Below are 14,265 nucleotides of genomic sequence, written 5' to 3' on the forward strand. Positions count from 1 at the left end.
GAGTGCCTAAAGTTAGGTTTTTCAAGTCCATATTTAGGCCCATAAATAAGGGGCCTGATTTCCAAAGATGCTGAGCACTCATCAGCTCCCACTGAAAGGAGCAGAAGCAGCCAAAGCAGGGACTGCTGCACTGGTGGGAGGTTGTAAAATGGAGTTGAGCAGGGGGGCTGGGAACTATACAGCAGAGAACAACACACACAATATAGAGGCACTAGGACCCAGGCAATGCTTCCCCTCCACCCCACTATGTCATCCTGGGGGGAAACTGCAGAGAGAAACCCGTCAGAGTCTCCCGCTGGTTAGAGCAGAAGCACACTTAGAGCATTTCCTACACTTTTGATTGGACTTTCTCTACCTCAGTGGTTCTCAACCTGTGGCCTGCTTTTGGCCCAATCAGCACAGAGCTACGGCCCACGTGACATCCTCAGGGCCATAGAGGTAGTATCGGATGCAGCCCACAATGGTAAATAGGTTGAGAACCACTGCTCTACCCTGGGCTGATTGGCTGTTTGCTTCAACCCTTTCCCTCCCTGCCAAGTCTCTTCACCTCAGCTTCACTCCACACCTGCCCCTCTTATCCTCTTCTCCCCTGCCCTGTCCCCCTCATTCCCCTTCCCTTTTCTTTCCATGTTGCTGATCCCTGCTTCACTAAACCCACCTCCCAAAAATGTTTCAATATGAGGTTTAGCATGGTTTCCTTCACTAGTGTTATCTGTTTTGGGGGTACTAGCCCTTCTAACAAGGGCTGAGCAAATAATTTATTTTTCAGTTTGGCCAGCAAACCAAAACTTCAGAAAAAAAATGGATTCTGAAACTGTGGAAAGGGAGGAGTTACACCCTTTAGCTTAGTGTTTAGGGCAGTGGGTCTCAAAGCCGGTTCGCCCTTGTTCAGGGAAAGTCCCTGGCGGGCTGGGCTGGTTTGTTCACCTGCCGCGTCCGCAGGTTCGGCCGATCGCGGCTCCCACTGGCCGCGGTTCGCCGCTCCAGGCCAATGGGGGATGCAGAAAGGGCAGCCAGCACATCCCTCAGCCCGCGCTGCTTCCCGCAGCCCCCATTGGCCTGGAGCGGCAAACCGTGGCCAGTGGGAGCCGCGATCAGCTGAACCTGCGGACGCGGCAGGTAAACAAACTGGCCGGACCGCCAGGGGCTTTCCCTGAACAAGCGGCGGACCGGCTTTGAGAACCACTGGTTTAGGGCACTTGCCTGGGATGTCCATCTTCCCTCTGCCTGATTCAGAGGAGGGATTTGAATCCACATCTGCTACCCTCCCAGGTTAGTGCCTGCATCACTAGGCTATAGAGTCATTTTCACTCTCTCTCTCTGGCACAGTGAATATTTATGTACAGTAGAACCTCAGAGTTACTAACACCAGAAAGCAACAAAGAGTCCTGTGGCACCTTATAGACTAACAAGACGTATTGGAGCATAAACTTTCGTGGGTGAATACCCACTTCATCAGATGCATGTAATACCAGAGTTACAAACTGACCAGTCAACCACACACCTCATTTGGAACTGGAAGTACACAATCAGGCAGCAGCAAAGACCAAAAAAATAGGCAAATACAGTACAGTACTGTGTTAAATGTAAACTACTAAAAAAAAAAAATAAAGGGAAAGTTTAAAAAAGATTTGACAAGGGAAGGAAACTGCTTCTGTGCTTGTTTAATCTAAATTAAGATGGTTAAAAGCAGCATTTTTCTTCTGCATAGTGAAGTTTCAAAGCTGTATTAAGTCAATGTTCACTTGTAAACTTTTGAAAGAACAACCATAATGTTTTGTTCAGAGTTACAAACATTTCAGAGTTACAAACAACCTCCATTCCCCAGGTGTTCATAACTCTGAAGTTCTACTGTAATTATACAAAGTGGAGCTGCTTCAACAGGAAAGACTGAGAGCAGGACAAAATAGCCAATAGCCTAAATTAGGGCACTCCCTCGGCAGGGGCCAGACTTGAAGTCCTTGCTCCAATGAATATGTAAGCATTTATACAAAGTGGATTAGCTTCAACAGGAGAGACTGAGATCAGCCTACCCTAGAATAGCCTATAGCCTGGTGGTTAGAGCACCCACCTGGGTTCAAGTCTCTGTTCCAGAATGGGTATTCTAACCTGAGTCCACCATGTTCCATACAAGTGTCCTGCCCACTGGACTAAAGGTGACAAGGGGGAACAAACACATACAGTCTCTTTTCTCAATCTAGACCTGGAAAACTTTTGATCAAACTTGCAAAAAGTTTTGGGTTGAGCAATATAGCATTTTTCAGCAAATACACCAAACAATTTTGCCCAGCTCTAGTGAAAGGTGACATATATTGTAGTTTATAGTAATGGTCCACAGTGGCTGAATAAACCTTGCTACAATGCTAATTAAATCAGGCTTATGTAAGGTTGCAGTCTGTGAATGACATGAAGCTACCTAATGTGTCGTTTTGGCAGCAGTAAGATTAGAAAAGCAAAACTTAAACCAGTTTCCAGCAATAGTTTTACTGGTTCAAAGGCATCCTCAAGAAAGAACTAACACAGCAATCATTAAATCATGTTCTATAGCAGGGGTCGGCAACGTTTGGCACGCGGCTCACCAGGGTAAGCACCCTGGCGGGCCGGGCCAGTTTTATTTACCTGCTGATGCGGCAGGTTCGGCAGATCGCGGCCCCCACTGGCCGCGGTTCGCCGCCCCGGGCCAATGGGGGCGGCGAGAAGCCGCGGCCAGCACATCGCTCGCCCGCGCCGCTTCCCGCCACCCCATTGGCCCGGGACGGTGAACCGCGGCCAGTGGGGGCCGCGATCGGCCGAACCTGCTGCGTCAGCAGGTAAATAAAACTGGCCCAGCCCGCCAGGGTGCTTACCCTGGCGAGCCGCGTGCCGAACGTTGCCGACCCCTGTTCTATAGTATTTGTAACTGAGCACAGCTATAAAAACAGTTAATGGTATCTAGAATGAACATGCATTGTATGCTGACCTTACTGAAGAAAGTTAGTTGGAGAAGGCCCGTAAGATGCACCAAAAAATCCCTGAGGACAATAAATCCAATAAATCTATTTTAATGCAACACAAAAGTGCTGATCACTCTCCAATCTGCTGCGCTCAGAGTAGGTTGTTGTTATTTCAACAACACGTTTTCACTGTGCTATGTTAAGGCACTTAAAGGATAATATTAAATCTTGCACAACAGTCTCCCTTCCGTTACATGACTCACAGTTTTAGTCAAGATTATAAAAATCTGACACTTTTTCCTACCTAACAATCAACATCATCCTTCTTCCTTGTAGAACTTCCTGCTGAGGTGGCATTGCTACGGAGTCCAGCAAAAAGTCAGGTCATGTTCAGATAAAAATATCTACCTCCCTACACATATCCACTTCAGGCTATTTTTTTCTCCAGACGCACATTCTCATAAACAGTTTTCTGTTTTTCTGATGACAGTTCAGGTATTTTAATGGGAGCCACACACCTAGATGGCTTATTTACCAACTGGCTAAGGAATTTAAATGAAGCAGAATACTAAGATCTGATCTGCCATTCTACGTCAACAAATTAAGTAAACATGCTCAGAACATTGCAAAACATAGTTCTTCAAACAGTCTGTAGGCACAGCTACGCCACTGCCTCAGGTAAAATGAGCTTTGACTTAAAATATCAGTGATCAAATAAACACAGAAAGCAGAAAAAAGATCATGAATAATACTGAGTGAAGGTAACTGCACAATATTGCTCTAAAAGAATATGTTGGCGAGGAAAATACAATGCTATGTGACAATCACCATGTAACAGAGAAGTCACATTTGTAGCATGTGGACAGCTCTCTGTTCACTTTCTGTGACAATCAGGCTAGTGCATTTCACTAAGTCTTTGTCTATACTGAGGAAATTTAAAAATTGCATGAGTTGTAAACTGTTAAAACCAGTGATATCCCCAGTGTAGAGAAAGCTTGGACAGACAGACTCATTTTTACTACCATTTCATTAAGTGCTTTTCAAAAACGGTGGCAAAAATGGATCCCAGAGATCCCATTAATTTTAGTTCCCTTTCAACTGAACCGGTGAGAAAAGGTTTTGAAAATTTCCCTACTGTAAACATGGCCTAAGAAGTATCTGATCAAATCCTGCTGTCTTTCCCTTCGGTATAATTCTCTGTTGTACACACAATGGGTTACTGGATTCATGTTTCATTGGGTTGCCAGCAAAAACATTCTTCTCCCTCCCACCCCATTCACAGTGTGTTTTTCTTATGTTGTTTTCTTTTAACGTACTCTTATCAAAGGCATCAGCAAAAAATGCAATGAAAAGAGAATGTGATGTTGTTCTGTTGGATGTTATTCAACATAAATCTAAATGAAGGAAGAGCATGGAGTCAATATTCATTCTATATAAAGCCAGCTAACAAGCTGCAGTGAAAAGAGCTCTTATTGCTTTCAGAAAGAACATATTTACCTTTCAACTTGAGGTCCACATTGTTCCTCAGCCAAGGATAAACTCCATAGTTTGACGAGTCTTCAGGAATGGGATTATTAGATGTCCAGCCATCACAGGCAAACCGATAAAAATTCTCACAGGGATCCACAGACTGGTTTATTTTACTTAAGATGGAGGCCGCTATAAAGTATCACATGGATTTATGGATTATTTTTAGCAAAACAGAAAATTATGCCAGATTATATTCCCAAAATGATAGTTAACATACGTCAGTTATCCAAGCAAGACTTTTCACCCTCATCTGAAGGATAAAGATCATTCCCTGGCTTACTGTGGTCTTGCTGTTTCCAGAATCTAACTTTGCCCATACATAAACTAAATAACAGCCAAAATATTTGTGCATTCATTGTAATAACTAATTTGGACAAACCTGCCATTGATTGTTATGAGATGATCACTGCAAACAGATCTACAAAAAACTGAATTTATAGAACCTGAATAGAAATGGAATCTCCATCTTGCAAGGATAGAGTGAAGTCTGTCTAGGCATTTAATATCAGAGCATGTCAAACAGGCTGTAATTAGCACACCCCAAAATTATACATTCTTTACCTGCAGCAGCATAGCACTAAAGGAAAATGTGTAAAATTATTTATTACCTTTGAAGAGAGGAAAGAAAATACCTGCTGTTTAATCTTTATGACTGAATGCCCACTGATTATTATTAGAGATCAGACTCTTCTGATAAAGACATCAAGTCTAATAGTCAGTGGCTTTTAGAAAGTTTTTTTTGAGCCATATAGCCAAACAATCCCTCTCCTGGTTATCAGTAAAAATCAAATTCCATAATAAATGATTATGGCATAAATATGCATGTGATAGCTAGATTATCTGATTTGGATGGCGTGCATGGAATAGGATACTGAGCAGTTTTCTTGTCCCCACTTCACTATCAATCAGAATAGGTTTGAAATCTAAAAAACATTGCTTCTCTCAGGCACAGAAGAAGCCACTTGCACCTATGATGGATATAACTCAAAAGATTCAGAGGTTCAGCTCAGTTTGGCTAAACATCCATACATTTTGAAGTTTATCCAAATAATTTTGCTCTGAAAGTTGGACCGGAAGCCTGATAAGATTCACAGGCTTTTTGTGGTAATATTTCCAGTACCTGCTAGTTTTACTTAGGTTGGAATTGCCATTACAATAACTTTGTCAGTGTGGAATTTTTAAATGTTCATTGGATAACTACAAAGAGAGAAAGTTCGGGATTGGTTTGGTTGGAGTTTTGATGAAGGTTGGTTTGGTTCTTATTAAATCAGAACTGTCCCTATTTGCACCCTAAATAACATTACACCGTTTCTTCCTTCAAAGCCTCCAGCAAGCACACACAGATTTGTAAAGAAATCAATAAAGCATACTCTAGGTTAGTCCAAAGATAGTCTTTGTCCTTTATAACACATGCAACCACCTCCTTTAACCTTCCCATACATTCAGCACTCCTCTGCACTCTACTTGTGATGTCTCAAATATTAGAGACAAAGTTGAACTAAAACTGAAACTCTGAACTCCCTTGAAAGTGAAGAGCCTAATCCATATCTGTACTGTATAGCTTGGGCCCATCTTTACTACATACACCTCTACCCCGATGTAACGCTGTTCTCGGGAGCCAAAAAAATCTTACCACGTTATAGGTGAAACTGTGTTATATCGAACTTGCTTTGATCCGCCGGAGTGCGCAGCCCCACCCCCCCTGGAGCGCTGCTTTACCACGTTATATCCAAATTCATGTTATATCGGGTCACGTTATATCGGGGTAGAGGTGGATAGTGCTTACTGGATGCTTTGCCCTTAGGCAATTATTGTACAGCTTTTGAATAGTTGTAAGACAAGCTGTGACCTAGACCTCAAGAATACACTGAAGGGATTCACTACTCATTGCTTTTTGAAGTAAGACTGTTGAGTCAAGTAGCTCTCCAGTTCTGACTCTGGACTCTGTGCAGTGTGCAAATTGTGCAGAATGACAATTTTTGTTGATCCAGCAAAAAAAATTAAGGTCAGTCATACATTAGCACAACTAACAAACATAAGAAACAGGAAAAATGGTTCAGATAAAATATGGGCCCCTATTATTTTTCAAAATAAACCCCATATTTTTTAAGGTTCTTAAATATTTAGTCAGTTTATTCCACCCTATTGCTTCCTATTTTCTCTCTCTCTCTCTCTCATATCTTTCAGGGTTCAGCTGCAAGTAAAAGTGCCCAAATACCCCCAAAAAGTTGTTATTGCAAAGGGCAAAGTAGAAATAGTAACTGTAGAAAAACTGATGAAAAAGTTTGTTTTCATGAGATTTCCAAACCAATTTTGTAGTCTCAAGAAGTTCAGCTAAACATTCAAAGTTTCAAATGCAATCCAAACTCCATACATTATGAGGCATGAAAAAATACCCCCAAAAGATACCATATTGTCAACTTTGTTTCTAATTAAATACCTTGACAGTCGGATTTTCAAACATAATAAGCATTGGTCTAACTTTGCTCTCATTAAAGTCAATTGGACAACCCACACTGTTTTCAGTGGGAACAGGATTAAGCCAAAGCTGAACAGTTTAGAAAATTTCACCCTGGCTTTATAAGGCCCTTTGCCTGCAAACATTTACTGCCACCATAGGCCCCATGCTGCAAAAATAACCACAGCAGTCTGCCTGCATACAACAAGCTGGCTTGCAGCCGGTTCGTTTCCTGACCGAGCCAAGGAAACATCTATACACGCTCGTGCTCCACACTCTTCACTTCCTCACCCTCGTGTCCCGCCCCGATACGAAGTGGCGGGACCTCCTGCCACCTGTCGAGGGTGAGAAGCCCCGGTGGGCCAGCCTCTATTCCACCTTGGTCCCGAGCCCCGCCGGGGATGTCAGTTGGCGGCTCCTTCATGGGGCCGTGAGCACGGGCGTGTACTTGGCGCGGTTTACCCCTGTCCCTGACACCTGTCCTTTCTGCGGCGTGAGGGAGACCCTGGCTCACGTTTACTTGGAGTGTGCCAGGTTGCAGCCCCTACACCGGCTCCTCACTGACATTATGTTGTGGTTTTGGTTACACTTTTCCCCTCACCTTCTCATTTATGCACTCCCTATCCGTGGCCCCACAAAGTCACGGGACCTCCTGGTCAACATCCTCTTGGTCCTGGCTAAACAGGCCATCTATAAAACCAGGGAGAGGAGGTTGGCCGATGGAGCTTCCTGTGACTGTGGGGCCTGTTTCCGATCCTCTGTCCGTTCACGTATCCGGGCAGAGTTCCTCTGGGCGGCGTCCACTGGCTCCCTTGACACCTTTGAGGAGCAGTGGGCGCTGTCCGGGGTTCTCTGCTCGATGTCCCCGTCAGGTTCCCTTCTTTTGACCCTTTAATCGCACTCCTGTCCCTGTTTTTACATTAGTTGTCCCCCGGAATCATTTGGGTTTTAGGTCCTGTGGGTCCTCCCCTTAGGCTGGGGGGGGATCCTTTAGCAGTGGGTGGGCTTTGCCCGCCCACTTCCCGGAATCCAATAGGTACAACAAGCTGCATGTAGCAGGGTAGTTACCCGTTCCTGTCCTGGGGGGTTTAAAACAGCCCTGGAGAAGGGCTGTGGAAGGGCAAGACGCCTGGGCTGATTGGGAGGAAGCAGGCTCAGCTGGGGCCACGCCCCAATCAGGGCCCAGCTGGCTCTATAAAGGCTTGAGCCAGGAGCTCAAGCAGACAGTCTCTCTCTCTCCATTCAGAGAGAGAAGGGCCTGGCTGCAGGGAGCTTAACCAGTTATCTGGAGTGGAGTAGGGCTAACTCTGGCCTAGGAAAGCCCCAGGCTACAGGCCTGGTAAGGCCTATTAGGTACTGGGTTGTAGGGGGCAGCCCATGGGTAGCCAGAGGCAGCAGGTCCAAACCCCTTTGCCTGTGATAAGTGGCTTATACACTGCAGTCTGCCCCAGTGAATGGGGGCTAGATGAGGACTGGCAGTAGCCAGGACTGAGGTGAAGTGGGGATAGTGGGTGGGGTGACTGCCAAGGGGGCAGCACCCCAGAGAAAGGGGAACTGGGTCCTGGGAAAGGGACATGGGGCCCAGCAGTAAGGTGGATCTCTGGCCTGCAGAGGGTGCTCCTGGCTGGAAAATGAGCTAATTCCCAAGGATGACCAACAGGAGGTGCCGCAGGGGTGAGTCAACACCCTTACACTGCGGCATCAGGGCTCTTGTCACCACACTTGGTATTAAGAATTTGCTAGAACAGGCCCTACAGCATCTAGGTGATCATTAACATTTTGCTGATTAGTTACTTTGCTAGCTACTGAAAAGGAAACTTAATTAATATGAGCATTCCTAAAAGTGACTTTATTCAACACTAGGCCTACAGCAAAAAAGACAGGATACAGTAGAACATGATAGCAATACAAAAACAAAAGCAAAATAGAACTAGAGTAAATTACTGCTGCATTGGTTTTTAAATGATCTTAACATGTATTCATTGTTACCAAGCCTTCTTGAGTTAAAAGGCATCATGGAACCATAGAATACTATCAATATTTCACTCAGCCAAAGTATTGTAATTATGATACAAAACAGGATTGAAAATTGTTGCTTACCAGCTTCAATGCATTCTGAAGTCAAGCAATACTGTTGCTTAGGATGAAGGTTTATAAGTCCTTGGCTAACTGCAAAATGGAAAAACAAATTGGGATAATTTGTACTGCAATGAATTAATTGTTAGCATTTTGAGTCAAACATCATGAACTCTGTAGTTTGATCACCCTGCCATATACATACTACAGAATGTAACTTTTTACTTGGTATGAATACCTCGTCTCAATAAATTGTACGTGCTGGATGGTGTATATAAACAGGCCATTAAACAGAAGGTCAGACTAGATGATCTGGTTGTCCTTTATGGCCTTAAATCCTATGACTCTATGAAACAGGTGCTGCCATTTTGTTTTTCATAACTCTAAAAATAGCAGCATGAAAAAGCAGGCACCTCACCTTCAGACAACATTAATGGCTAACACTAGGGCCTCACTGGTGGAAAGCCAGTGTACCAGAGATGCTAGTTCTTGGACTGACTCCAACACATTGTTTATTTGCCAGCTTGGAAGATCTCACACCCAATGGTCACTGCAACTTCGTGTAGATTCTCTTGCAGCAGAACACTGCATTTTTTTAAAACAAGACCAGTATGGTAATTTAAAAAATAAACAAAATGGCTTTACGGTGTCCCTAGTAATTTTCAGTAGAACCATAGCTTTTCAGAGGCTTCAGACAGCTACCGTGCTTTAGCTTCTTTACTGGTTTTCAGAAGCTTTCGAAGTCTAATATTTCAAAAGGTTATCCACAAAATATATGTGCAATTCCTCTGGGAACTAAAGTAATAAATCCTTTGAGTGTTGCTGTCTTGTAGATCTGGTCTAACAAAGCGAGGGAAAAAAATGGAAAAAAATGTTGAAATGTATCAGTTGTCTCTGTTTCATGTGGTTTGAAAGGGGATAGCTTTTTGTTTCTTCAAAATTTTCTCTAAATATTTTTTGAAAACCTGCAAATTTTTGTTTTTCCTCCTCTCTCTCCTATTTCCTCAGTGCATTAAAATGAATAACACACACCCAAGATCTTTGGGGGGGGGTTGGGGGGGGCAGGTTGTGTGTTTAGGAGGAATTCTTTTTTTTTTTTCCTTTTTACAGTTTATAACATTTCAAAAGTTCTCCAACTTTTGAAAAGATACCGAGAAGAAAAAGGGGGAAATCTTATAAAGTGAAAAAAGAAGCCTAGCCCTTATCCATTCTGTTGCGCTCAGTGTTAAAAGGGGAAAAGAAGAGGAAGAAGGGAGCTGGGGAAAATCTGATATTTATGAAATCTGAAAACTGTGTTGGTTTTCAAAAAGCAAAACAAAATTTCAATACAAAAACAAAACATTTTGATTTGTTTAGAAATTTCCTTAAAAAAAATAAAAATTTGAAAAAAACATTTTTGTTTTTGATTAACCCCTATTTTTTTTGAGGGAAACTATTTCAGTTGAAAAGTTTTGATGAGCTCAATTGTTTTGCCATCTGATGTTACCAGAACCCATTATTACTGTCCTGGAAAAACACGCATTGATTTTAGTTCACAGACTCAAGCCTGAGGTCAGTTTATTGCAATACATACCAACGCGTTGGGGGTTGCAGTCAGAAACTACACCCACGATCACAGCTCGCAGGCTGCTTTTATTCTTACAAACCGCAAACATCGTACAAATTATACGTCAATAGGAAAATAAAAGAGTTGGGGTCTGTTCCCTTTTTTCGGTACCTTCCTCATTATTTTTCCGAGAATTGGGTGCATATTGGGTGGGGGGGCTTCTTGAGAAGCCTGATGCGGTCAAAACTTGGCACCAGCTAGGGTACATTCTCGGAAGAGTGCATGGTACCTTCCGGGCGTTATGGTCAGTGTACCGGGGAGGAGTTGACAGGACGCCCAAAGAAGGTATCTAATTGGCTAGTTTTGCATTTAGCTGGAATTACAGGAGAAGTTAACATTTAGCTAGAACTAATTTCTTCACACAAGCGGTTATTATATTTCATCAACAAGCCGTTATATTTCCGCTGCCAATAACAGACAAGCTGATATTTTGCCACACAAGCTGTTATTTTGCTAGGGCTCTCCACATTTCTTCCCCCTCCCTCCTCTGATCATAACCCCTGACCGAACTTGGCAGAAGGCTGTGTTGCTTAGTTTAGTTCAGGCCTGCGGCCTGCAAAGGCCTGTATTGTGGGCTTTCACCGGCATCTCAAGCAATATAAGGGAGGCCGGCCAGGCCTATTCCCTCACATTACATACAATTGTGATTACATTACATCTATTCTGCATCTACTTCTTAAGGTTATTTCCAGACTTCTAAGAAAATAAGTGGTATAAATACCTGAATGTGCGACGACTTTAAATGCCACAGAAATAATCTCACTAACTTTACAGTTTGTGAAGTCTAAAGCTACCAGTGAAGCAGGGGCAAAGGGTATGGAAATCAAACCTTAAATTGCCTTATTCTCTGATCTTGCTGCCAGAGAAGGAATGGGCAGAATGATCTTTCCTTGCCCTCTGCTCCTACCACCAGAGCAGGAGATCAGGCTGGGCCATGAGTTACTAAATTTATACGGGAGTAGGGGCTCCTAAAAATGTTTAATGACAAACTGAATGGCCAGGTTCTCAAAGTGCCCGGGGCCAAGTTGACTAGGGAAGGGTGTGTCCTTGGAGTCCAGGAGTTCTGCTGAAATCAGTATATTTCCATTATGGCATCTGTTGGCACATTTTATATGGAATCATAGCCAGAATTTTAAGCTACCCTCCCCCGGCAGGGCCCCCAAGAGAATGGGACAGTGCAGCGGTAACTAGATGGATGGGATGTTCAGGGATGTGCCAAAATTCCTATGTATGTCAGATATTCCTGGAAGAGGACTCTATCGGAAGTTTATTGGTATACTCTGGTAGCTGTTAAGTGTCTTGCTAGAGGACTTGAGTTTTTATGCAGAAAATACAAACAAGAAACCCCACTAGTCAGAAAGAGACAATTTTTCCAGCTTCTTATTGATTTTCAGAGATGCTGAGCACCCAAAACTCCCAGCAAGGTGAAGGGGAGCTGTGGGTGCTGGTGGTCTTGATCCTGCTCCCAAAGAAGTCAGTGGGAGTTTGGACCACTAGGTGCAGGATGGCCCCCATTATTCTTATATAATTGTCTCCTTAGCATTACATATTTTTGCCTGCATTTTCACGTCTAAACATTGGATAAAGAACTTGCATCTTCAGTGAACTTTAGTGACTTAGGTTATATATTATCTATAAGTAATAAATACAAAGAGGAAGAAAATAAGCCCTCTTTTTATAATTATTCCTAGCTGTGTGGTATTCTATTTTGCACTCAAACTGTGGACTTGATTCTGCCAGAAGTTACAGATGTATGAAGTTTCACACTCATTCAGTCCAACTGAATTCCCCAAGACTCCTTGTTTTATACGTGCAGTTACTCATGTGTACGTGTTTGCAGGCTCAGGACCAACGTACTGTAGCCTGTTGCTTCAAGTTTTCCACATGAAAGTTTTCAGCTGATGCACAGGAGATTTAAAAAAGTGGTTCTAAGTATAGAGTCTAGGGCTAGTATATCTTTCAAACAAGACTATAAAAGAGGTGAGAGAAATAAAATGCATTAATATCCTTAGAGGCCAGATTCACAACTGGGGTAAAGCAGCATAGCTCTCTCAAATTAAAACAAATTACAGATTTACTCCACATGAGGATCTGACCCTGTTGAGCTTTTATGGAAATACTGCTTTTCCAGATGGTTTTCATTTAGTAGTAGGCATCTTTGGCACAACCCAATATATTCCACATCATTTTATAGATCTGTTTATGTACTTTAAACAATATTCCCACAAAATTCATTTACAACAAACTCCAGATCCTGGAGAGGAAAATATTCTCCACTCTGTTCAATGGTAGCTAATAAATCTGATGCAAATAGTTTCATTTCAACCAACATGCATTGGATTACCATCTTTCCAAGGAAGATTCCGCAATTCATCACAGAAAAACATTAACTGTTAAAAAAAATGTGCAGAATATTTAGTCAAATCCTAATGGAAACCAAATGAAATGAATAACCAAAGTGATTCCATAAAGCACACACATAATAGCTCAGTTTTCTGCAAACAGAAAATATTAACCCATATTAGTCAAAATCTATCAGTTAATCAGCATTACTGATACACATAATTTTACCAGTCTCTCCCCAAACTATAAAAGACCACAATTCTTAATAGAGTACATTCTACTGAATATTCAAATAAAGTATTCAAAGCTATGTTAGCTGGTGTTGCAGCTCCCAACTATAACAGTTTGTTTTACAAATGTCTTTATTGAAATATTTTCATTTCCATTTAAAATAAAACAGCAGAAGGAGAAAGGATGGTGAATATAGCCAAAACTATGCATAGATAAGCCATATAGTACTTGCATTCCAGCAAGAAGTAGAAAACCTTGAGAGAGTTTAAGTTTTGCTAATGTATAACTTTTAACTTACCTAGGAAAAGTGCAATGCCAAGCACTATAATACCACTTATGAGCATGCCAAGGGCTATCCGAATGGCTTTGCTGACAGTCCTCTTTGCGCCTGGCGCTGAATTCCCCATTGCCTCTCCTTCCATTAGAATGGTTTTAGAAAGCACTCTAGAAGAAATCTTGTTTTCTTTTCATTGCTGGTTTGCCAGCATTTCAGCTATTCACAAACCCTATATATAAGCTCTGTCTTTTCTGTCACTTTCTTATTTACAACTTAAAGTTCCTGTCATGAACCCTTTCCTAGCCCACACTCTATCTCAAAAAGAAAAAAAGCCACACATTAAACACTGGCTGTCTTAAGTTTTCCTCTGACCAGGACTTGGGATGACAAACAGTGACTACTTTATTTACAGCTCTTGCTGTCTGCAAAGTCTGTGAACCAATCGCTTAACAGTTTCCTTTATCAGTTCAGAACATGAATATTTCACAATATTGCTGAACAGATATTTTAGCTACTCAAACATATAGCAATAAAACCCTTTACTATCAAAACTAAACTTCTAGCAAACGTTTTCTAACACTAAAATTGGTGGAGTGGTTTTTCTTGCACCTATTTAAAGAACCTAATTATCTGCTGAACATAATTCCTTTTTCTTTAATCATCCTTGCTGCATCATTTGTCTTCATCAGAAAAGACGTTCTCTCAAGCGTTCAAATCCCTTTATAAAGTTTCCTAGGGGTTTTTGGGATATCCTGTAGTATTTTATTTTGGGAACTTTGTATATGATACTATGTGCCAAAAATCATAGTCA

The 14,265-nt window shown here is 42.2% G+C and overlaps 1 protein-coding gene across 1 annotated transcript in view; it reads right to left on the reverse strand.

Moving 5' to 3' along the window:
- The window catches only part of PHEX (phosphate regulating endopeptidase X-linked), a 137,486-nt gene extending 123,887 nt beyond the window's left edge, over positions 1–13,599 (reverse strand). The window contains exons 1-3 of the mRNA XM_065414541.1: positions 13,476–13,599; positions 9,022–9,090; positions 4,431–4,592 (exon numbers count right to left, since the gene is read on the reverse strand). Coding sequence (XP_065270613.1) covers positions 4,431–4,592; positions 9,022–9,090; positions 13,476–13,599 — 355 coding nt within the window. The remainder of the gene's footprint in view (positions 1–4,430; positions 4,593–9,021; positions 9,091–13,475) is intronic.
- Between the last annotated feature and the right edge of the window lie 666 nt (positions 13,600–14,265).

The sequence above is a fragment of the Emys orbicularis genome, chromosome 1 (genome assembly GCF_028017835.1).
Source record: "Emys orbicularis isolate rEmyOrb1 chromosome 1, rEmyOrb1.hap1, whole genome shotgun sequence".
NCBI classification, from domain to species: Eukaryota; Metazoa; Chordata; order Testudines; family Emydidae; genus Emys; species Emys orbicularis.